Source organism: Blennius ocellaris, assembly GCF_963422515.1.
Source record: "Blennius ocellaris genome assembly, chromosome: 22".
NCBI lineage: Eukaryota > Metazoa > Chordata > Actinopteri > Blenniiformes > Blenniidae > Blennius > Blennius ocellaris.
This window is the reverse complement of record NC_137671.1, coordinates 2,620,830-2,646,855: the sequence shown is the minus strand read 5'-3', so window position 1 is coordinate 2,646,855 and position 26,026 is coordinate 2,620,830. Positions and strand designations below refer to the sequence as shown.

The following is a 26,026-nucleotide window of genomic DNA, read 5'->3' as shown; positions in this document are numbered from 1 at the left end:
GGTTATAGTAGTCAAAATCTGCACATATAATTTAATCTCCCTTATTTTCGTCGATCAACACTTATTTTATTTCTAACTAGTTTGCATCCTGCAACATGTGTTCACCATGTTTGAAAAAGAGCACTTCATTTGCCACATATTGATGTACTGTATTTTGTGACATGTCAGTGAATATTCTGATTAATCATGGTGGTGTAATCTTAGATTTTTAAATAGTGATTTGTGTTTTAGGGAATAATGGAGACTCTGGGAGATCGCCTGAAGCAGATGGTGAGGACCTTCAGGAGGGAATGCCACAGGGTTTTACCCTCAGAGAGGACCACGGTTCATGGAGCCGACGGCATGCTGATGGTGCTGCAGCTGGCCATGGCAGAAGTGAACAAGCAGGTAAAAACTCATCCAGTTATTTCTACAGAGCCTCTTAATTTATTCCTAAAAGGGTAACCAATTCCTTGTACAGTCTACCAACAACCCAAAAAAAAAATGAATGCATAATAAAAGTCAAACAAAAGACAGATCTTTGGAACAATTAATTGAAGAAACCACTGAAAAGCAAAAACACAGGATACTCATCAAAAGTTTGGTCCTATGAGCTGGAATGGGAGTTGCAGCAACCTGTCAACGATTGTCGCGTTTACAGACATCTTTTTCAAAAACGTTTCCATGTAAACGTGAAGTTTTTCTGTAACAAAAACACAAAACTGATGCGTTTTCGCTTAAAACCGCTGAGATCCGCTGTGGTGACCACTGAAGAGAGCGGGGGAAAGTTAAAGAGAATGCAAGTGGATTGAATCATATGAGTACTGCAATAATTTAACTCAAACAGCAAAAATGCATGTAACTGGCATTAATATGTTTGTGTTGTTTGTCTTGCAACAGGTTTACACAAACTTGCACATGCACACTTTGTGACACTCACATGTACCTGGCGGGCAGGACACCTCGAACAGTACGCCTCCATCTGATTGGGCATGGAAACATAATTCATCGCAGTTTCAATCCGTCTTCATCGACATCATGTGTGTTGACGTCGAGATAACGCCGAGTCTGCAATATAGCCTGCAGCTGGACTCAGCGCCACGCTTTTCGTCTCCGCGCTGCCGCTGCAGGCGTCGTTGCCGCAGATCATCCCCATGTTGCAGAAGCCAAGAGTGCGTGCGCCGTGCTCACGTCGTCGTCACGGCACAGTTCAATTGAACCATCAGGCCGACTGTCATCACGTCTACAACTGATGACATTACCACAGATTTCCGGCTGAGACCGCTCATGGCTTGTTTTTGGACGGTGTTGAAGGTTTCTTCCTGCTCTGCCACTGATTGGTTCCAGGCCTTTGGTAATTATAGTCACTTTTTTTCTCTCTCTCTCTCTCTCTCTCTCTCTCTCTCTCTCTCTCTCTCTCTCTCTCTCTCTCTCCTTTCTTTTTTTCTTCCCGCTTCCCTTCCTGTGACAGCGCGGCCGAGAGTTCAAAGTGTCTCTGAGTGACGTCCTGATGGCCTGGAAACACTTACTGTTGGACAAACTTCACCTGCCGCCCCCCGACTTTGCGCGCCCGGAGAGCTACGACCTCACGCGGGAGGCGTACGACGCGTTCCTGAAGAGCTCCAACACCGTGGACCTGCTCGACGTGGCCTCCATGTACAAACGGCTCCGGGTGGCCGACCTGGACCCCGAGGAGCCCGTCAGCCAGGTGAGGTGGGGGGGGGGGGGGGGGGGAAACCCGGCTGATCGGCTACCGAGCGCCAGGTAACGTATGTCCACGTCTCTTTCAGATGCAGCTGTTTGACTTCCTGTCTGGAAAAACCCACGTCCCAGAGTCGCCACGCACCCCGTCTCGGAAAGCCTGCAGCTCACAGGTGAGGCCTCATCCTGCGTTTCCCCGCCACTTATTCCATCAACTCCCACAAGAAACCCCCATTTTCCACTTTGCCCTTTGCCTCGGTATAAAGTTGTTTTAGTAACACGAAGTGCTTTTCTCCCGCAGGCAATAATAATCCGTGTTTTCACTCTCCCGGTCTTGATTTCTGTCTGGAATCCATCCTGCTCTTATTGACAGGAGCTCTATATATCATATCACTCAGATTTAAGAGTGCAATGTGAATTCAATTACCGAGCAGATGTTTAAAGCACGACGGAGCGCCGGGCTTCGCTAGCGCAGCCTCTCGCTCTGCGCCGTCACACGCAGATTTATGTGTTTATAGTGAATTCTTGCCACCGCGTTACGGTGATGTCACCGCTCGTGGGGTTTGACGCCGGCTGCCAGAGGCCGTTTCTCGCGGTTTCGCTCAGACAGTCGCACGACTGTCGAAACCTGCGCACATCCTTGGACTGAAGTCTTGCTTTAAGTGAGACATTTACTGGAACAGGCTTTAAGCAGTCGAGGTGGGTTTGAATGATAAAAAAAAAAAAAGACGTTCTAATTCCTCAAAAAGTTAATAAAGGTAACTACTATTCCTAACGTGTCTACTCAAAAGATTTAATCCAGAACTGAGGAAATAGCTTATATATATATATATATATATATATATATATATATATATATATATATCAAAGTAAATAGTATTAGCATAAACAAATAGATGAATTTTTAAAAAAAGAGTTCCGATTCAACTAAATTTTCTCAAGAAATTTAAGGCGTGTTTTTATGAAAGTGATTAAAAAGTGTAAACGTGAACATTCACCCAATGTACTTTAGTTTTGCATACAACTTGTCATAATTTCTCGAATTCTGAGCTACTTTTTGCCGCCAGATGAAGCTCGAGCTGAGCCGCGTTGCGCCAAAACTAAATCAGTTTGACACACCTGATGTACACAATGCACAGATAAATGTCAAATATAAGTATTGGTGAGAAGTTTCTAAATACGTCATATAAATTTGAATAAAATTTTACAAAAGGCTGAAGTAAAAAAACAACAACTTTTAAGTAAAAGGTAATTCTGGCAGCAAATGTACATGTTAAAAAGTGGACGTAGTGATTTTGTCGCTTTGTTTTCAGAACGGTAGTTGAAAGCACATTCACCCTGTTTATTTTTAGGTGAAAACGGCCGTGCGCAGGGTTTTCTGCTCCTACTTGAGTTTGCTCGTAAACTCCAAGAACGACATGGCCTTGGCGCTGGCGCTCGACGTCCCCAGTCGCTCTCTTGGCCGCCGGGCGTTCACCGACATTAAGCACGCCGCCCGGGACAACGACACGTCTCTGTTCCTGGTGAGAAGCCTCCTCGTTGCAGTCGCGCTTCACGTCAAACAGAAAAACCCAAAGCCCTGACTCAGAGCTTGGCGCGGTCTCCCGACGCTCTCTCTCTCAGGCCGTGACGTCCTTCGTGCGGGCCGTCCAGCTCGGGGGGCGGGGCTACGCTCCGGCCGAGTGCGACCCGCTCAGGAAGCACGTGAAAGGCCTGTCGGAGTTTGTCCAGTTCGTGGACAACCTGGAGGAAATCCTGGGGGAGATCCCCGACCCGAGGTACACCCTCAATCACTCGCCACCGATTAACCTCATTCTGGGAGACGTCTGTGTTCGGTTCAGCGTCTCGGCAGAAATGAGACTAGTTTGCAATAAAAATGAAAAATGAAGCCTAAAAATAAATATGATAAAATGATACGAATATGTGCACATGCAAAACTAGAATTATTAATAAAACAAATTACACGATTAAATGATAATAGATGCGGTATTTAATATTGCCGCTCGTCCAAAGTAAATCTGTCAAACTCGTTTCGTTCATCTCAACATGAAAACCGTGACTTTTCCTGTCTGTTGTGTTTTCCATTTCGAGATCCAGGGAAACGTTTCACATTTTTGGAAATAAGTCGAATGTATTTCCAAGTTGGCCTTTTAGGGTTGCGGGAAAATAAAACGCAAATGTATTGTTACCGCAATACCAATGCGCGCAATATACATACAAGAAACAAAAGGCCGACTGAACTGTGATCAGTTATGTTTCCATGTTTTGTGTAGTTTTCATTAAACGGTGTAGTACACATACCAGACCTATAGGTGGCGGTGTAATTCTGCCACCAAAAATACACCTAAAATGGAGAAGAAGGGCGATGACGACACCATTTTAAGGAAATATGCATTTTGACCATCCAAACGTTAACGCCGACTCTGCGTTTTCAAATTTCCTCCCCCTGGAACCCGTTTTCAAAGCAGCGCCGTTTCCAGGCTCCTGAAACGCCTTGAAACCACAATGTCATGTGGCGAGAGCTTAAGAAATGTATGATCTGATGTAAACAAGAGAAAGAACACTGGTATTTAGAAGGACAGAGACACGAACATCGTTGCTGCGAGAGTTTGTATGGGTTTCGCGTTTTCGACATTATTGCATGTTCGTATGGCGCCGATTTCTTGGTGTCGGTGGAGGAGTCGTACTGAGCTGACGAAGAGGGGGGAACACAGGGATTCCAAGAAAACGCAGCGGCCGCAGTCAAAGAACCTCATGATTTATGATCGAGTGGAAATTTCTTCTCTCCGCTGTCGGGGAGTTCAGGTTCAAGTGTGCTTCCTCTCTCCCCGCTGTGCGACTCGACCGGAGCCTTGTGGATATCGGTGTCGGGACACCTGCGTGGCGCTGCCGTCCTCTAACCCACCTGTCCTACGTGCGGCTCGGTGTTATCCCCCCCCTCGCATCCCCGTAATGACCCCGTCTGAGCCCTCTCACGATAACACGCGGATTGCTAAAGCATGTTCATCTCTGCCAACATCAAAGCCTTAGTCGGAGCACTCTGCTAGCTCGCGCTCGCTTTCATCAAAGCGGCCCGGATCGCACCCTCCGAGCCGTTTGCAGATTATTTTGAATGGTGACGCACTTTGGCAAGCACTACAGAAGTGGCTATCGGAAATGATTTAGCCGTTCGGTGGCGTGAGGCCCGCCGGAGGCGCCCTTTGTTAGCGACGTTAGCCATAACAACACACTGTGGTGTTTGTGCAGTAGCGCGCCGCTGTTCTGAGGGTTCTCAGTCGATGAGAGAGCTCCCGTCTGACGAGACACCCGGCGGACCCGGGGCCAACAGGCGTCTTTCAACAGGCAGTGCCTTTCCGCTCTCGGCGGAGTACTGTGTTTCCTCATACAAACACCTTCTGCGGCCAGTCCAGGGCCCCTTGTTCAGCGAACATCTGTTTTCCCAAGTGATTCTGTTACCGAGCCCCGCTCGCTCACATCGGAGCCGGGTCACGGCGGGACCGCCGCCTCCTCCACCTCGCTGAGATCTGTGAAGTCTGCACACAGATGAAGGAGGCCGCTCCGGCTCTCACGGAAAAAAACGGCTTTCGCTGGCGAGGCCGACTCTAGACATGAGGGCGCAGTCAACGTTATCAAGCGCGTCGTTTCGGGAAAAGGCTTGCGTTTACTTGACGATGGAAAACGCAACTTCAGAAAAATTGAGGTTTCCATCGTCTCCGCGGAGACGGACTCAGAGCTTTGAATTTAGATAGATAGATAGATAGATAATTACTTTATTCATCCCCGAAGGGAAATTGTCTTGTTGCAGCAATCTGGTACATACGAATATTATAAAATACAATAGAATAGAAATAAAAGTAAGAAATAAAAATATAAAAGTATCTGGGTATAAGACATAAAGTAAAACACAGAACGGAACATGGGCACTTAGAAATAAGCAGGAGATAAAAGCAAGATGAATAAATAGATAGTAAGGTGCAGTGGCAGAGCCATTAGAAGTAGGCATTATATAATATTAATAACAATAATACACATAATAACAATGTGTAATAGTGTATAATACTCGTGTATAGTACTACTAATAATGGTAGCAATAATATAACAATAACAATATGGTAGCAATAAAATAACAATAACAACAATATATATATATATATATATATATATATATATATATATATCAGTAATAATAATAATACCAATAGTATACTTATAATAATAATAATAATAATACCAATGGTAATAGTGTACTTGCACATGTATAAGTATATGTATATGTACATGCAATATGCCATATGAAATATATGATATAATATAAGTATCAATGTAATTTAGTCCAGGTGATGATTGAGGCTCTGACGGAGGTAGAAGAGTTAAAAAGTCTTATTGCAGTGGGGAGGAAGGACTTCCTGTAACGTTCCTTGCGGCGACTTAGAGCGCCGTCGGTGACCCGGACCAGGACGCAGCGAAACCTTTGCATTTTGAAGACGTTTTCCTGAGAGCAGAATCAGTTCTCGTGTTGTCGAGCCGCCGCCAGCCATCTCTCGTAAACCACACACTTCTTATCCTTATCCTGTTTGAAACACTTAAGGCTTCTATCATTATTTGTGTTGTGCATTTGTCACCAGTTACATAATTGTGAACCGAAGGCGGTTCAACGCGCCTTGCTGCTGACTTGCCGTTCGAACGCAGTTGCTTTGATGGTTTTTTTTTTTCAACGCGAGAAAACCCAACGTAAGCGAAAACGCCGCTATGAGTCTTGGACATGCAGCGCAGACAAACACAGGCGAAAATCCCCCCGAACTGTAAAGTGGTGAAACTCTGGAGTTTCTCAGCTGACAGGCCATCGGCGAGCGCGGCGACGGTGCCCAGAGTGACTTTAACATGGATTTGGAAACATCATTTCTCAGCTTCGGAAACTGTTAGCATTGGCAGAGCGGCGACGCACTGACTGGATGTTAACAGTCAAACAATTACCGCGCGCCCTTAAAGTCAGTGTCCGTTTAATTGAAAGTGAAGCTGGAGTACGATCTGCTGAAGACATTCAGATTAAGGCCCCCGGCTCCTCTGGGTTTTTCAGTTTGAGGAGAAACTTATTCATGTTGGCAAACGTTGGCTGAACCCTTGAACGTTTTTAATTCCATCCAGATGAGAGGCCACATGTGCGTTCCTGCCGAGAGGAGAGTCTCTCACAATAACAAAGCGTAGCTTCTGTCGCTCTCGGCCCGTCGCTGACCGTCTGCCCTTGTCCGATCGCCAGCGCTTGTGGAGCCCGGCTGGTCGCCGCCATCAGGGCCGTGCTGGTGAAGGGACGCGGCGGCGCCGACGAAGTGTGCGCCGCGGCCGAAGAGACGGCGGAGGAGCTGAAGGAGAGGATCTGCCAGCTCCGCCAGATCCAGACGCAGACCGCTAATGGCAGCGGGACGGGGATCAGTCCCGCCAGGGTAATGTATAACCTCTGCTCTTCCAGCCAGGTGGAACTCGCTGGAGTCTGTTCTGGTCTCGGCCCCCCCGAAAACTTCAAGCCTCCGTAACAGAAAAACCACTTTCCTTCGCGCGGGCCGCGCCGACAGAGCCCCGATTGTAGTCGTGTTTGTCCACCCGCAGCCAAGAGCTTACGCGGTCAATCACGCCACCGCGTTCGGAGGTCGGGACGCCGTGAAGCTGCTGATGGCGCTGCTGGATGAAGAAGCCCTCAACCCTCCAGGTTCCAACAAGGCGGACCTGCTGTGCGAGGACCAGCCCGTCCTCAGCGGAGCGGAGGCCTCCTGCGTCCTCGTGCTCTTCAGGTGGGTCGCACAGTTTAACCCTTAGCGCGGTGGTTTTCAACCTTTTTTGAGCCAAGGCACACTTTTTTGTTTGGAAAAATCTGGAGTCACACCACCACCACCTGGAAATATTAAAATGTGAAACTCTGTAGTCTATATTAACAATATAAAGTCTTTCTCATCAAAGTTTTATCAACAGGAATCAAATAAATACAGAAAAAAAGTATTTCCCAATTTCTTTTTTTTAATAGTGACTCCCTCAGTGTGAAACCTGGACCTGATGGATGAAGAGCTGAGATCCTGGTTCACATTCTTCCTTTTCAAAAACTTCTCCATCACTGTCACTGACACAGTACTTTGATACAAGATGGTAGCAGGAGGTGGAGATGAACCACACTGACGTCTGTCACTTTACATTTCACCGGCAAAGTTCTGTGCTGCCCTCTAGTGGCGAAGAGTATTTATACATGATTACTCTGCAACACTGCTCTCACAGCTGACAGCGGCTGTGAGAGCAAATGATTTTTAGAAAAAAATGAATTGAATAATTTCCCACGGCACACCTGACTAGATCTCGCGGAAACACCAGTGTGCCGCGGCACAGTGGTTGAAAAACACCGCCTTAGCGCACCGTCCCGTCCGGACTGACGTCCGATAGAAGGGACGCCTCATCGACTGATCGCACGCGATGTTGGCGTCTGAATGAAAACTGTAAAAACGTCACTATAATCCATTTAGGAAACAGTCTTCTATCGATCAGAATCCATCCAATTGACTTCTCACATTTCCAGACTTATAGTTCGGCCGGACATCTTTGCGCTCTCCAAGTGTTATTATTTATTTTTTTATTTATTTATTTGTTCATGTTATTTCATGCCATTTCACAATATCTATTAATTTGTCATTCATACATGAACAAAGGGGAACAGAGAGAAGATGAATCTTGTGTTATCTGTTCCTATTAGCACTTTTCAACAAAATCAAATCAATTCGATTCCCCATCGACGTTTTTCGTCTCCAACAACACCGAGAAACTTAACTTCCTCGACTCTTTTTATGCTAACTCCATCAATTGTGAGTTCCACATGATCAATTTTGCTGTGATTACTGAAAATCCTATAGCTTGTGATTTTCAGTTGTTTCACTAGGATCCAAGAGGGTAACTCGAGGTCGTGTGAATGATCTGCTCGTGCTCGTCAAGTTGCTTTCAGTTCATTGACACACCGCCAAATTCTAATTCGACCGCTGTTCACGGTCTCAGGCTTGCAGTGGCCAAACACCAGTGAAACTTGGTGCAGCTTAAGGCTAAAGGGAGGTTTCGCTGGTGTTTGGCCACGACACGACTGTTGCCTCCACTTAAATTAGGAGGATTGATTTAATGAGGACAAGAGTGGCTTTTAGTGGCGATAATCCGTCAAAATTGAGTGAGAAATTTTCTCACAGGCTGAAAAGAGTCGTGCATGAAGTCCCAAGCTGCTTCGGAAAACTTTACTACTTTCTACTGGAATAATTAAGACCGAACTCTGAGCTCCAGAAGCTTTATGATGGTGGACTCTCACCAATGTAATCGCCAAAACAGTACTTCCCAGCCTGGACTCCGTCTCCACTGGTGCTGTTTGAGGACAAGCCCGTCCTCAGTGGAGCAGAGAAAAACCTGCAACCTCAGTTGATCCCACAGATATTAGGGACCGGTGTGTTTCTGTGCCGCGTTTAAACCAACGCCACGTTAAGATTTTCTAAGCCACCAGTACTGGCGGCCTTTCTTTCACGCCTTGCTTTGGCTACATGGCAATTAAACAAGGTCCAGCTGAGGTCAATGGGGAGTTTGTTTTTCAAGGTGTTTGGTCATTAAACTACGGTCACCTTAATGTTTAGAGGGAAAAAGTGACTTTTACAGATTATACTACTTTAAATTGTGTCCTGACGGGCAGACATCACAATCTCCGGAGTTAAAAATCTATGTTCTTGTCCTCTTCATGATGCTTTTTGCTTAGTTTTTTTTTTTCATTTAAAGTTTGATGCAGTTTATAGTCTGGAAAATACGGTAATTCTGACAGTTTTCACAGAGTTCAGGCAGAGTGGTTTAAAACCCCCGGAGCAGCAATTAGACCAACGTGAGCCTCCAGAACTCTGAAACCCTACGGAGGAAAGTCCTCCCACGTCACACTGGAACAATTTCACCACTCAAACATCTGAAATAAGAATAATATTGGCGGCTAACAGCCGCCGCTCATGTTTGGTGCAGGACACCTGGTGTTTTAATGTGTCGGCGTGTCAAACATGCTGGAAATGGTTCCATGTGAAGAACTTTCCTCTTCTGGTGGTGCCCCTGCCCCCCCCGCCCCCCCCCCCCCACAGGTCTCCTGAAGTGTCTACTGGAGGTTCTCCAGAGCCCCTGAGGAACCGCGTCCAGAGCCGAGTGGATCTGCTCAGACCCAAGGTACCGTGGGCCCCTCCGCCCCAAAAATCCAACCCATCAGTTACCCCAAATTGAATCAGATATGCAAACACTGAAAATAATGGCTTTACATCCTGCAATTTCTCCCCGGTATTCTTATTATTTATTTGCTCAGCTGAAGCTCACATCTTAACCGACTTCCACCGGTTGCCGTTTGCACAGCTGTGTTTCAGCTCCCGTGCTGGTTCGAGGCTGCCGTTTAAATCCAGCGCGCGCACAGGGAGTGATTTGTGGGGGATTCAAACCATTAATCCAGTCTGGGTGGTGACTTTTCCCATTGTTGAGGCTCATTTGCGAGCAAATTAAAAAAGACTGAATGGAATATTTGACGTGAGAATCTCCTTTCTTCCCTCTTTGAACTGCAAATAGAAAGTAGTTTTATTCACGATACCTCGTTTATACATAAACATTTGCGGAATGAGCAGCAGAGCTGACTGTGTGTGTCACACCCAATTTGTCAAATCATTCTTGCCTGATGACAAACTGATTTTTGTTGTATCGCTGGAATTGATTCGAAAAAAATTGTTTAAGAAAAGGTGAAAACCACGAAACGGCTTATGAGAAGGGAAACATTTTAACAAGCTCCAAAAAAAAGTAAAAGCAATTAAACAGCTAAGTAAACTAAACTATCTGAAATAAGGTAAAATTACAAAAAGTAAAGCAAAAAAATTAAACACATAAGAGGATGGAAACATAAAATGACTAAGTCAGCAGAAATGACCAAAATTAACAAAAACTCTATATTAAATGTGATTAAATATTGAAGTCAACATTGTCTAATCGAGCTAAAATTAAATTTAAAAAATATATATATATTTTGTTTCTAAGGTTTGAAGGTCTGAAATAGACAAAATGGCGAGATCAGCAGAACTGACAATTTACCAAAAAAAAATAATAATACAATTTATAGCGAGCTACAAGAAAAGGGTTAAACCGATTATTATTTAATTGACTAAAGCAAAACTACTGCCTTTGTCTGTATTGCAGAGTTAAATCAATTTCCAACCAATTTTATGTGTTTACTGTGTTTTGAATGTAGCGCATTAAACTGCTGAGTCGCCATTTCTAAACCGCGGGGTCAGCGTTAGCTCTGCAGCCCTTTTTCGATCAGCTGTGCGAGCGTCTTCGGGAAGGTGTGTGGTGAACGCGTTGTGGCGAGCTCGCTCCTGATGGCGCGAGCAGATGTGACTCCAGCTCCCGGGACCTGGCCGGGGGGGGGGGGGGGGGGGGGGGGTTCTGCTGAGCGAGTCGATCGTGAATTCATCCAGCAGTTCAATCACTGCTGACGTCAGGCAGATCCGGATCTTTGGCACGTTTCCAAATCTTCAAAATGTCACTTTTGTTGATGGGTTTTACATTTCTAAGCACCTGCTTCCTGATCTCACCTACGTGAGACTGGCAAATCTGTAGAAATAGCTTGTTTTGGGGGCGAATGCTGTGAGGTAACGTGTCCGGGCGTGTCCTGCGCGGGGTCAGCGGGTTTACAGTTCAGAGTGGAGGTTGTCTGTCGTAATGGGATTAGACGTCCTCCTTCAGTCACAGTTTGTCCGCCCCCGTCCTGTAACTCTCTATGAAAATGTCTGTTGTTTTAGGGTCTTTTTTTGAAGAAGTTCTTTTGAAGAACACAAAGGCTTTGATCCCTTTGCGATTCACAGACCCACCCCTCCTCCCCCTCCTCCTCCTCACTGTGGCCCGGAGGGTGAAATCCATGGATTGTGATAATCCCAACCAGGCGTAGATCAAAAGCTGAGGATCTGTATGCCCCGGGGTCGGGATTACAGCCTTCGATATCGTTCACTTTGTTCGAACTGACCAGACTTTTTAATGAGGACCCGTGCGTCTCCCATGGAAATCTCAAAGTAGCATTGAGTTAAAACTCCACGAATAGGAGTGTAACAGTACACACAATGTATGAGACTAGCTTTCGCCTGTTGTAAAACAAAAGAAATGCATTGGGATGGTTCTCATTCCATTCATTCAATCTTGTCATGTCAGCAGCGGGGATAAGTTGTTTTTTTTTTCTTCGCGACAGACGTCAGGGTGACGCCGACTTGTGTACGTGAGCATGTTAGACGCGTTTCCAGTGACGTCGCAACAACAAATTTGTTATGTCATGTTGCTCTATCCAGTCGGCCTTTTTAAATACGTTAATTGCGATGATGATACACTTGTGCTACATTGAGCTTTTTTTTAATCGGGCAACATTTTGCTATCTGCATTTATCTCGCATTGACCCTGATAATGATCTCTTACCAATGTATTGATGCTGCTAGATTCAACTTTTTTTATTACATATGCATCCTTAAATCCCTAAATTGAAGTCAATTCCATCTGCTTCTAGTGTTATATAGCGTTTAGACCAGGGGTGCCCACACTTTTTCAGCCTGCGAGCTACTTTATAAAACGACCAAGTCAAAGTGATCCACCCACTACAAAAATGCAAAACATATATTTATTTTCAAATATATTGAGGATTCTTTATATGTACAATGTATAACGATGTACCTTGCAAAACCGTACGAGCCAATATTGTGCAACACGACATAATTAACTCTGAACATTCTTTGTAATTACCTGAGTTTACTCTGACGACCTTCTTTGGTATTGAGACGTCGACTGGCAGACGAGACAAACGTACTTCGAAAATGACATCGTGAAAAAAAGTCCACCTCCCATTCCTCATGAAAGTGAAACGTCTTCGTCTTCTCACTTGGTCCAGCCCCCCCCCACTCGTTTTTGGGGGGGCTTCAAATTTTGTGGTAACTCGCTGACTAGCTTGTTAGCTTCGCCACACTTAGCGTCGTTGTTCGCGCGTGTGCGGTGACCTGAAGGTCAGAAAAGTTCAGCCGTCATCTGACGCTGCGTTCGATTGTACTCGTTATTCGGAAAGGTAAATCAGTTTCATTACACCAGCGTCTATTTTTTTTCTAATGTCACGCGATCTACTATTACTACCTTTGCGATCGACTGGTAGATCGCGATCGACGCATTGAAGCACCCCTGGTTTAGACGCTTTGGAGTTCCGAAGCCCCGTCACAACTTCCGTGTTTCTATTCATTTCAGCCCAGAGAGCGAGCGCTACGGTCGCAGTTCGCCTGCACCTACGCGGACGAGGATCCGCCCCTCAGCAGGGTGCTGGACTTCCCCAGCGGCAGCCAGGCTCCCACCTGCAAGCACCCGGCGCCCAAGCCCAAGACCCCCGCGGTGGGCGACGACGTGGAGGACGCCGCCTCAGGTACGTTCCCATTTCTGGTGGAGTTCCCCCCGGCGTGTTGGAGAAAAGCTGAAGGGGCCCTGACCTCCTCTCAGACCCCGCCCTGGGACCGCCGCTTACCATCAGCCGTTAAACGGATCTCTGTTCTATAAAACCTGCTCGGCCCCGCGTGTGCAGTAAAAAAAAGCTCCCGCTCACGCAGACGTCCTGCCCATTCCGGCCCCCGCCTCCCGCGTTTCGTCCGGTGGGCCCGGCTCCAGCGGGTTTACACGACTCCAGTTTCGGGCTTAGAACAAACACTCGGAAACGGGAGCGGACGTCAGAAACCCCCGTCACCACTTTCCGACTCGTCACTCTGGCTCCCGCTCTGTTTCCGCTCTTCCACAGCCGAGCCTTCCTCCGGGGGTCCCGACCAGGCGCGGAGCGAGGCACAGCGGGGGGCCGCTCTCCGGCAAGGGAGCGGAAATGCCCCGGTCAGGGGCGCCGGGCAGGGCGGCAAGAAGACGCAGGGCAGGGGCAACAAGCGGAAGCAGCTGGACTCGGAGAACGAGCCTCCGCAGAAGAAACCCATCCTCAAGATGCCTGGAAGGAAGAAGCTGATAGCTGGACAAGGGAAACTCACCAGCTTTTTCAGAGTCTGAATATTTACCCTCAAAACTACCTCCATTAGCGCCCAACAAATAGGAAGTGTCAGATGTGTTTTTAACCCCAATACTAGATATCCTTGATAAACAACTCCACTTGTTTAAAAACGTTTTGATCGGTAGTTTTGAGAAGAAATCATTATCTCTTTGTCTTTATGCAACGTGTAGTTTAAACACGCGTAGAAGTCAAAAGCAAAAAAAGGTTTTAGATATAAATTACAAAAATGTGAATAACTTGAGGCGTTTGGGGAAAATGTGGGCTTTTTGCCTTTTATTACAGCTATTGGACGATTGTGTCATAATCTTAACCATTAGCCTTTAGGCCAGTATTGCATTAACAAGTGAACATCAGAATTGTGGTAAAACGTTTTAATTTTCCAGTTTGTTTTTTTGACAATCCGAGTGTTCTTGCTAATACGCAATTATTTCATCTTAACTTACGGACACAGAAAAGTTAACATTTCTAATTTGTAGATTAGTGTAAGATTGCCATCAAATTAGCTTTACAAAAAATTGCATTCAGTTCTTTCACTTTATAGAAATAATCTCAATATGTGGGTCTGATTTTCAGCTTCAAACAATTAATGAGAATTCAATGTGTGACATATATTTTTACTTTGTTGGACGTTGGTGTCCACAACATAAAAGAGAGAGAGAATTTCTGTTATAATATTCCCTGTATACTAAATATATAGCGAAAGCTAGCTAACTTAATTAAAAGAAAAGTTTGCTCACTTGGCTTACGGTTATATTTGTCTTCAAAAGGATTTTCTTAAATTAGTGTGTGATCTTTTGACATTTTATCAGAAGTTCCTACGTTTGTTAAACATGTAGCTGGTTTTCTTAGATGAGTAAGAATTTTAGTCAATAAACCGCCAGCTAGCTGCTAACATTAGCGTCACAGTTAACATAGTTCAAGAAGGGCGTTTGTTTTTGGTTCAGTTTACCAGTTAGTTATTGAGTTTTACATTTGTTTGACATTTTTTTACATTTCTTTCATATCTTTAGCTAAATTGTATACGAGGCATCAGTTTTATGATATACTGAGTTTTTGACCCTTTTTTTTCCCCTCAACTTGTATTTCGAACAACCAGCACATATAATAATGCTGTGAGTAATCTGATTACATCACATGGGAATCTGTTTTTCTATTTTTATGGCACTTTATTGCGGATGCTCTTCCAGACCAAATGAATGTCCACACTGTAAATGATTGCAACCTTGTGTTTTTATTAAATAGACATTGTTTTACAGGTTTGTTATGTCATGTTGTCTACAAGAAGGAAAATTACTGTTAAAACACTTTTGAGGGAAAAAATCTTTACAGGCAGGCAGCAGCACGGGCAGCCTTACGCCTCCCAGCAGGGTCGATACACTCGTCCGATCATACACCGCAGCACTGAAAGAGGCAGAAAAAGAGTTTGTTTCATTTGTATAAAAGGTGAAATGTTCTTTTTTTTAAGATCGTAAACTGACACTCGGAGTCCTTTAAACCCCACTGAAGTGGCTCCATGAAACTCGTTTAAATATTCTCATTTGATTTCGATTTTAATAGGGCCAGGGTTAAAAACCTACTGTCTATGTCCGTATCTCTGCGGCCCATTTTCAGACTGTACTCGGGGGCCGTGTGGCTCAAGCTCTGGTCCGGGTGCAGGAGGAGGGTCCGGGAGAAGGCGGGGCTCGGTCCTCGGAGGCCGTGGCCCTTCAGCCTGGTGTCCTGAAACAAAAGGTGCAAATCTCTCAGTCCTCACACTGTTGGTCAGCCTGGTCGTTCTCAGAGAGTGGGACGAGCTCTTGCTATCAGACAAATAAAGGCAGGGGATTTTTATAACCTCCTTGGTGGACGTAATAAACCAGCTAAGTTTTCAAAAGTTTATATGAAAGTAAGTTGTATTTATATAGAAAAACTATTAAGCGTTCATAATAATAATGACTAAATACATTGGTCATATAAAATAATTGGCGATATAATAAATACAAGTCATTACATTGTAAAAATTAAATGTAAAAAAAATAAAAAAAAACAGTACTCATCGATAGCAATACGTTTTCTTTATCTGGACCTATAAAAACACCTAAAGTCATTGTACACATATTAAATAGTCATATAGACTAATACATATGAATACTTCAGAAATGTTTCCATTTCATTAGAAAGTCAGGCATGTGTATTTATACATCAATGTTAACATTTATTTGTGGAAGAAGAAAAAGTTAATAAAATAACGTAATAACCTTTGTGAAAAAATCCCATCTATAAATAGCATGTACAACGTAAATGTTGATTATTTCTGATTTCTGATTGGTCCAGAAAGACGTATTTTGGTCCGAGTAGTGCCGTGGGTGTGCAGTGCAGTGGGTGGAGGTGCAGCAGTGGGTGGAGGTGCAGCAGCGGGTGGAGGTGCAGCAGCAGCTTCAACCGATCAGCTCTGTTCTCGCAACACAGGTGCTGGATCTGCCTTCAGCAGCGGCTCCAAACCACAGCAAGCCCAAATGGAAGAAATGGGTTTCCTCCTCCTTCTTCTTTCTTTCTTTTTTTTTTTTTTTTCTTCTTTAACTTTACGACAGTGGCCCTTTTTCTTCCACAGCGCCGGTTCGCCAAGAAGTCTTTGTTCTATCCGCCTGTTCCTCATTAGCGCAGAGATAACCGCTGTGTTCACGGCACTCGGGAGGACGCCACTTCCAGATAAACGTTTGAGGGAGCTCCGTTATGTCATCATTCTTCCCACTGCGATTCCAATAAATCTTTATAGGATTGTGATCATTTGACCTTTTCTGCTAATAGTATTTCCCGGTTTTCCAGCGCTCCTGTTACATTTTTTAATACATGTGTATGAAATATTCACTAAACAGTAGATGCGAGAATGCTAGTAAGGTCATCTGAGAGCTAAGATGTGGATAACAGTATAACGGATATATTTTTTTCTCAGTATAAGAATCAGAGACGCAAAGTAGCTAACCGACTGCTAGCTTCAAAAATAGCTTTTTACAAGTATTCGGGTACAATTCTGAAATGATCTCAATTCAGTTTAATTATTTGGGCTAAAGTGGCCTAGCCGTAAACTGATTTCATCAAAATAAAAGTCAGAAGTGTTGAGACACTGCTAACCAATCACTGGCTTGAAAAGTATCTTTCACTACAAATTTCAACAAGTTATTTTGACAAAATAGTCAATTTAGCCAACTTTGCTTCAAAACAACAAAGCTAACATCCATAAACTGGAATTGCATCCCGAGTGGTGTTGAAATAGAATTTTTACAGCTTAAAATGATGAAAGAACTCAGATTAACGAGAAAAAGTCATGTCATCAACATAAAGGAGTAGCCATTTATGCTACTAATTGCTTCTGGAGTACTTGCTTTGATGCACTATCTTAAGTAATCGGGGGGGGAAAAAAATCCTCAAAGATTTATTTCTACAAGTCTGGATGGGCATGTTAAAGGCATCTCAAACCGTCAAAGTTAATTCCTTAATGATTTGAATTATGCGTCGCCGGTGTTGTGGTACTTACCGAGACGATGATGATCTTCGGGCTCCCGTCGTCGCCCCTCACGTCGGAGTCCAGCATGAGGCTCCGTCGGTACAGCGCTGGCGGGACGAGCGGAGGCTCCAGGACGGGCTCGTCCCTCGGGATCAGCCCGTCCTCCTCCGACGCGCCGACGTCCATTTGAGCGGCGAGGGCCGGGCGGCCGCTCAGCCCGAAGAAGAGCCGCAGAGTGAAGAGGACGAAGTAGACGGAGATCATGGCGGCGTTCCGACTTTGGCTGTTCTCCCCCGAAGCTGGTCGTTGGCCCGCTCGCCGGCGCTTTATATACGAGGCGAGGAGAGTCCTGGTCACGTTAATATCTCAGAGGTAAGTCCCCTGCAGAGACGTTTCCATCGTGAAGGTCAGTAGAAGTTTAAAGGTTGGAGAAAACGTGTCCGAGCTCTCGTAAACAGGAATTGAAAAGACGAGTTGAGATGAATGAATAGAAAGAAGGTGGTGAGACGTATTTCCTGCCCCATCAGGGTGGGTTCCAGAAGGATCTCGGGAGGTCAGAGGGCGGGAAGGTAATGCAGATCTCGTCATTTGAAATGAAGTCAGTCGGTGAGGTTGAGAGCAGCTTAGACCGACACCCACAGAGATGCTTTCCTCTGGGGGGTCAGTGTGACCCAGACAAAGATGTCTGAAAGACGTCCGGGCAGGAAAACGTTGAATGAGATGTATTCCCCCCTGCATGGAATCAAAGGAGGGATTACGAGACTTAAGTTTGTCAGCCGTGTTGCATTTCCTCATATGTTACCGAAATGCTTCATTATTATGTTAACATTTCAACTGCATTACCATTAAAAAAAAAAAAACGCTTCAGAAACATTTCGTGTTTACACAGCAACATTCTGAAAACCAAGTCCCAGGAGAAAATGGACTGGGAGCCATGACACTCTGGAGGAAACATTGTCGTTACTGTCCATCTACTGAGCATGTGCAGAACAGCTGCTTGCTATGACCATGGCGCGGCGCGGAGCACCGGCATCTCCGCCGTCTACACGGAGATGGAGCGGGACATCTTTAACAGTCGCATCCCCCTCCCCCGTTCCGAGCATTGCCATGTAAATTTACACCAACGTTCACCAGGCTCGAAGAGTTTGCGTAAGACTTTGTCAAGCCATCATGAAAAGATTGTGTGTTTTTATGCGGGGGGATTTTCGGTCCATATTATAATGCCTGTTAGGTGTAAATGTTGTGTGTCCGTCATGTGAAGGACTGCACACCTGTCCAGGTGCAAAACTGCAGCACGATCGCCAGAACTCGTCTCCACTGGTACCGAAGCTGGACGGATTCGAGCCTGGTTGGTCGACACTCAGGCAAAAGAGGTCGAAACGCTCCAGATCCCCACCTTATTAACATCACGGGAGCCGGAGAGCAGGCCACGGAGAGCCGGAGCATGAATAAAAGTTATTGAACTCAGCTGAAGTGATTTTACTTGGAGCGGTCAGCCTTTATTCTGTAAGTATTATTGTTGGAGGGAGACGGCTTCTACTGAAGAGCCGAACTCGTCCGCAGGGGCACGGCCGTTCCAGCAGGAGCACGGCTCGAACTCCTGAGCTCGGCGCTCTGTTGTTGTAACCTTTCTCCCCCTCTTTGATAAAGCCTCCCTCCTCCTCCTCCTCCTCCTCCTCCTCCTCCTCCTCCGGGGTCAGCGGATGGCCCGAGTCATGGCGAGTCCACCTGATCCTCCACCTGAGAGGTTTCGACAGACCCTCCGCTGTGGCGGAGGCATTTATCTGGTAACTGTGAACTTCTAAGAAATCATTACCATAATTTTCTAACAAAGAACATTAGCCACAAAGCCAAATAATCTCATGAAGAACAGATGTGTGTTGGTGGGTATCCACGAACATTATTTACTAAATCTTTATGTTTCCACAACAGCGCTTGTCAGGTCCTCAGGCGATGCCAGTACACTCTGTTCCCCCCCGACTGGACGAGCTGCTGCTGACTTGCACTTTTTTTTCGCCGGCCTGCGAGGGTTTTCGCAGCGGCGTGGGAATTCGATTGGGCCCGTTGTTTCGGACCCGTGTGTTTTTTTCATCAGCCGCTTGCATCACCTGTCAGCCGCCTGGAGCCGCGTTTCCATCGGGCCCCGCCCACGGCTCGGCGGGGCCCCCGGAGCGCCGGCGCTCCATGACCTCAGCGAGCGGCGTTTGCTTTTTACGGTCCTCCGGGGTCCGTCACGCCGTTTCCTCGACCTGTATTGACGCGCTGCCTTTCATCACCGACACTCGTCTTCTAATGAAAAACAAAAAAAAACAATAAAAGAAGAGGGGAGGGGGGAGGGGGGGGGTCGAACGCGTCACTCTGATTCCAATGAAATGTGATGGACGGCTTCAGGTCCCGGACCGCGCCAGCAGAGGTCGGTGTGCTTCATTCGGGGGTGCAGAGGGTGTCGGGGGTTTTGGGGGAGGGGGGTTGGGGGGGGGGGGGGGGGTCGTGCTCTGGGCAGGATCTTTCTTTTTGTTGCCCAGAGAGCAGACCATGGTTTCCTGGAACAATGCAGCTGATGAGAGTCTCTCCAAGGAAAATAAGGCTCTGACATCATGGGTTCTTAAAGCACACAGCTGAGCCAACACACTCTCCTGCTACAATCAAGCCTCAGTGAATTTCCACTGTCGACTGAAATCGAGAAAGAGGGAGAATCTCCAAATCCAAAAGGTTTAGACACTTTTTTTTCACACGCCCCTTCTCTTACACGGGCATTAATCTCGCTGCTAATGCCGCGGTAGCGCCGTGCACTTGTTTTACATCTGGCCCGCTCCTCACAACGCTACTTGCGGAACCGTCACGATGAACCCGGCGCCGGGCGTACCAACGCTCCGGGATTGGAAGCGGCGAACGCTGAGCCGACAACAAGCGGCGTGGAGCTAAAAGTCAAAGTGAAACCCTGGAAAATAAACGAATGGCTGGAGACCGATGAGGCCTCACAACCAGGCAGAATAAGTAGTAAAAATTGGTGAGTGTAGTAAAAAAACAACCGCAAGGTCATTCAAAAGACAATTGTGTGTTTAAGATGAGGAGTTGAAGAGTGTGGGGGGGATTGTGTTTCAGCGCTCGCTCCAGAATCGCTGTCCTCACATGCACTGCAAACGCGGATCAATGGGAAGGCGCTGAGCTCCTTCCAGAACCATCCGGGTTCTCGAGGTTATCCAAACATCTTTCCGTGTTGCGCACCACGTAATCCAAAATTAGCGCACGTAAGAGACTGAACAGAGCGTCCCGAAGACGTCCCGATGTTTGTGCTGCGGAATAATTACGACTGGATGATATGCTACGTCTGTGCACGCTCTCAAAAGTGCTTGTTATGGCTTGGTGACGAGCCACAGAGCAAACCTCCTTGCACACGAGTCGCCCTTGATTTATTTGAACTGTAAATCTTGCAAGCTTGCACGCTGCAATCGGCCCATTAGAGCGAGGTAAGTGATTCTGCGTTGGTTCGCAGAGATGGGGGATGAAATAACATCCAGGATGGACGGGGTGACCGGGACCTCGATAGCTTTCCTGCTGCTTCATGTTTTTGATCTCCGTGCTCTGCCGAGCCAGAGAGCCTCTTCTTTTTTTTCTTTCTTTCTTCTTTTATAGTCGCTCTGTATAACGTTCGCTTAAAAAGCGCTGACAGTGACGGAGTCCGAGCTCAGTGCTGTCACTGCAAGCAGCGCTGCAGAGAACTGAACACGCAGCTCAGGGAGCAAAACCCTGCGTCCGAGGCCAAGGGTGTCCGACTCGCGTCGTCTCACTTTGATATCAACCGACCAGGAAACAGACAACATGGGAAGCCGGAGTTACTGGGAACTCCAAACATCCCTGTTGTCTCAGGGCAAGAGAATACCATCCCACTCTGGAAATGCTCATGATGTTAATGCACGTTTTATGTAAAAACAGTACGAGCTCTTGAAACGGTTCAGACTTTACCAGCTTCATTCTTCCACGTTTCAAAGAAGCAGAAGAAGAATTGTTTTGGAAAAGTGTTGCATTGACCGCATTGATCTACATTTAAGCTGAATACGCTGTAATTTTCCATGTTCGGCCACTAGTGGGTGCTGTTAGATTTTGTAATGAAACCACACACGCACATGCAGCAGAGAAAAACATCCTATAAACATTAACAATGGGAGAACACGGACATGAGGCAACTACAAAACTACCAAGTCTCAGGAGAATGTGGACTAGGAATCCTGATCATAGACACCTCGATCCCGCATGGCCGCCATATTGGATGGGGCATTTCACTCTGGTTGTAAACGAGTCAATGGGAGTTAACCCAGAATGAGCAACTTTGTGTGTGTTTTGTTAACAAAAACTTAAAGGAAAACTGAAGAGAGCCGATCAGTGGACCTTTCTCAGCCTTTCCTTGAAGGTGTACCTCAGTCCGATGATGTATTTATATTTGAAATGTCCCATACAGGCGTGAGTCTGCTCGTGTGTGTGTGTGTGTGTGTGTGTACACACGTATGTGCCTGAAATAATTACATTGAATTGAATATACTCACAGCACACAAAATCATAAATATAAAGACGTGCTTGTATTATTGGTGTGTACATAAGGACTGTAATTCTTTCTTTCTCTCGGTTTCCAAATGTAAACATTTATTGATATGCTATATCATATGTCAGTCTTTGTAAAAAAAAAAATGCACAATATAAAGTATCTCAGCATTAATGATCATATTTGTTACGTGTGAAGTACGTTTGGAATTGATGATTTTTACACACGGCCTTGGTCAGAAGAAATAACTGCACCGGAGACGCAGGGCGCCTCATCCAAGATGGCGTCGGCAGCGCCAGTCAATGAGGTGTCTCCGTATATTATGTCTATGGCCATGACACTCTGGCAAAAGCATTGTTCTTATTGTCCATCTACTGAGCATGTGCAAAAGAACTGGCATATATGACCAGTAGCAGCGTCTCCATGGAGTCATTTTCAAAAAGTTGCATCTGTACTTGAAAACCTTGTGTACATGGGGCCTTGAACTCATTGAAAAACGTCCCAAGTTATTTGTTTCTATTCTCTCCACAGTATTAAAAAAATACATCAAAGAATTTAGCGCCTTTGTAACAATACTGTATTATTAAAACCAAACAAGAGATCCTGCCTGAAGTGCACTTTGTTAAGAAAAATGCCATTCTTTTTGTGTTCTTTAGAATCTGTCTGTACAAAAACGATCTATTGGAAAAGGTTTTGTTTCCATGTTTCTTATGAGATATTTTCCGTTCCCCAAAGCTCTCAAACAAGCGTTAAAGAAGCGCTTCTCATCATGATGACTTGCTGAACGACTTTCCACATTTGTGAATGCAAATTTAAAAAAATCTCTCTGTGTTCGTAACCTTTACAAAAACATGGCCTAAGACACACGTTCATGAAAACTTAATGGAAAAAAAAAACCCTACGAGTAATACATTGTAAGTCCTGGTGGAAAATTGAAGAACTGCATTTATTCAAAGATTTTATTAAATAGTAATTCTTTTTTTTTTTTTTTTTTTATAACTTCTCAATCTTTCTGGGCTGGTTTTATCCCGCAAAGCCGCAGGTTTGAAACTGCACAAAGCCAATTGGCCCGACCTGAGGATTTCGTCTACGGCCGAAACGCCTTAAAAGATACGAGGGACCGAGTTATATGTGGTAATTATCGGCTGTTTATGTGTGTGAATCCACAGGGTTCCTCATAAAAGGAACCATGTGTGCCGAGGTTACCCGTGTGATGCTGTGGAAGTGGCAGAGTAATGGTTTCCCAGGCTGGTGTTTTATGCGTGCTGCATGAAAAGAATTCTCCAGTCATTTCTGTGATGTTGACAAGTGGTTTATTCAGCAGGAATGGTGAACAGTTTGTCACTATTATTCTTTTCTCTTTTCTTTTTTTTCTTCCTCTTCTTTTTGTAATACAGAAGGCAATTGAGCACCATAAATAACAGCGCCGTAATGAAACAGTTTGTTGGACAGTGAGTTTCAGGAAATATTCTCATTAAATGCTTCATAGAGTGACTCACACACTCCCACTTTCTGGGATTTTTAGATTCTTTGAAAAACTACAGACACACTTGACGAGTTTGGCCGATCCTGGTTTTGCAGCTTCCTGCGTGACTGAAGGACTCCTGTGTGGTTTCTGTCGCCGGGTGGATTCCAGGTACCGAAAGTCAGATTGCCGCTGCAGAGCAGCTGAGACAGGGACGGCGTCGCACGATGTTCCACGATCCGATTAGTGGCTTTACTCGACGATGCTCTCGTCAAAAAAAAAAAGTCTTTGGTTTATACTGTAAAACTGAAGGTCTGGGAGTTGCTCTTCGCAATTTTCTCCTCTCGATTGCAGGCTGACCGAGATACGAACTCGCGAAGAACGGACAAACTTTCCATTTTAAAACATTTGGATGTTGTGGAGCAGTGGTTTTCCCCAAGTATGGAAGCATCAACAGAACCTTTAACTTTCCCAGTTGTGGTTTTTGGGTGAACAGCCCCTGATTACATGAATTTAAACAATAAAAAAAAAAAAAAAAAGCTTCTTCACATCTGATGGCTCTTCGATTATGTTTACTATATACAGTTACGAGCAAGCCACAGTTTTAGGTTAAAAACAAGAACTGCAACATGCCTTTATTTAGTTTTAGTCAAAAAAGAGGGATATTTAAAGTCAGAAGCCAAATAAAACCTGTTCTCGGATCCAAAGTGTTGGAATACATTGTGTTTTTGATTTAAAAAACACTTGTAGGTCTTCATATTTAGTGTGGGACTATCATAATTACATCATTCTATCACTTAGATGTAAAATACCTCAAATTCCACAAACATTCGCTTATTTCTTTTTTTATTGGGATTTCTTCTCAAAAGTTAAAGGAAATATTAATGCCAGGAAAAAGCATCACCCAGACCCCGACTCAAGCTCTTTGGCGCCCCCCACAGGAGGCCTGCCCCCACATTAAAAAAAAAAACCCACTGAACCACAGGAAGAGGACACTTAAATTCTACTGTGAAAGCACTTTTTTTTTTTTAAATGCTGCTAACAAATGGTTTGGACAAAATAAATTCAAACTCCTGGTTTTTTCTTAAAGGGACACCACGCAACTTTTGACAGAAAAGAACGTTATTGTCAAACATTAAATGTCGCCCGCTACTCGAGGTTTCTCGTCAGTCTAATTAAATTAATAAAGCTGAGTATCATTTAATTGTATCATTGCAGTAAAAACAGAAGTTCCTCTAAAGCTCACACATGAACACACTTAGTTTTTGAATAAAAAATTTGAATAGTTTCAAAAAGAAAATTCTCGATTTCCGCTTTTTTTTGTCATCATAGCTGAATGAGTATAATTTACCTGCAGTTGCCACGTGCGACCACAGGTGGTGCCCTTTCTGTAAAAGTTGCGTGATCTCACTTTAAGTCATTGCAATAGTCAGTACCTTGCGGTTTTTTTTTGTTTTTTTTTATTTCCATCGATGTGCACGCGCACACCTCCGGACAGACAAAAGCACGTCATGACTTTTAACAATATGATCGGGAGAATCGCAGTTCAACAGTACTGTCGTCAAGTTATTTGGCATAAGGGATCTAGTATTGAGAAAATAATTTAAAAACAGTAGAAAAAATAGCATTTTTGCCTTCTTGGGACCACATCGTTTTCTTTTTTTTTTGTTGTTGTATTTTTTATTTTTTTAATTCTCCATGCATTCACAGATTTCACACCGATACATTTACTCGCTACCTTATTGAGACAGCTTAGAAATAAAAACACTATTCAAATGGTGGCCACAAGGCTGTGCAAAAGGGAAGACCTCCGATGTAAGCCCTGCCATCAGTCTGTCTTAGCCATCTCTTGCATGTAACAAACTACAAAATAGCACCATTATACAGTGGATAGGATTTCGTAATACAGTTTTGTTATATGAAACCATCATGTACACTGGATGATAGTAATGCATAGGTTAACATAATGGGAGTACTGGTTGATTATACACAGGCAGAGGAGGAGCAAGAGATGACGGCCCGGACAAACAGCCGTCGGTCCTCATTTGAGGACTTCTCAGAATCCGCTTTTATATTAAACTTGTGTGTGTGTGTGTGTGTGTGTGTGTGTGTGTGTGTGTGTGTGTGTGCGTGTGACTTTGTGTGTGTAACCCTTGTTCACAGTTGCACAACTCATTTCCATGGTGGTTTGCAGGTGATCCGGTGTTTGTGTGTCATTTTGATTTAGAAATATTTACCAAATCATTCAATCTGTGTGTTTTTGTCTCTGCTGGACTTTCTGGTAATCTTCCCCGCAGATGACGCAACCCTCTCCGTAAGCTAACAAATAATCACAGGCCAATCAATGATTAAACCTCTGTCTCTAAGCTTTGTGATTGACAGAAAATTTTTTTTTGCAACTTTCAAAGCGATCTTTGACTTTTCGTGACTAAACTTTCACGGCCTTGACCGCAGGCCGTTGCTGGAACGGAAAAGTTGATCGCCGGTTAGCTGGAAAATATCGGATTTTACCTTGGTGGCGAAATGTGAACAAGCTACAGATGACAAAATTTTGCCAAATGCACTTTGAATTGCCTCAATGACCCATTTCGGACGACCGAACAGTCACCAGCCCGCTAACCGAAGAAAGACTTAACCCTTTATTGGGTAAATTGCTAGTTTCGTCTTGGTTTTACAAAACAAGCAAGTTGAGGAAATTCACAAAATACATGAATAAGCAGTCAGGCTAAAGATTCAAATAGATGATGCTTTTGTAGTCCTTACCGAATTTGTAGAAAT

General features: G+C 44.8%; 1 protein-coding gene across 1 annotated transcript; it reads left to right on the top strand.

Annotated features, from left to right (window-relative positions):
• Positions 1-237: 237 nt before the first annotated feature.
• Positions 238-13,758, top strand: parpbp (PARP1 binding protein; the record flags this gene model as incomplete). The annotated part of the gene is made up of 10 exons (XM_080518545.1): positions 238-387; positions 1,451-1,687; positions 1,770-1,853; positions 3,033-3,203; positions 3,304-3,458; positions 6,938-7,121; positions 7,285-7,466; positions 9,804-9,885; positions 12,967-13,138; positions 13,505-13,758. 10 exons carry the CDS (start codon positions 238-240, stop codon positions 13,756-13,758), a joined length of 1,671 nt encoding a protein of 556 aa, XP_080374671.1.
• Between the last annotated feature and the right edge of the window lie 12,268 nt (positions 13,759-26,026).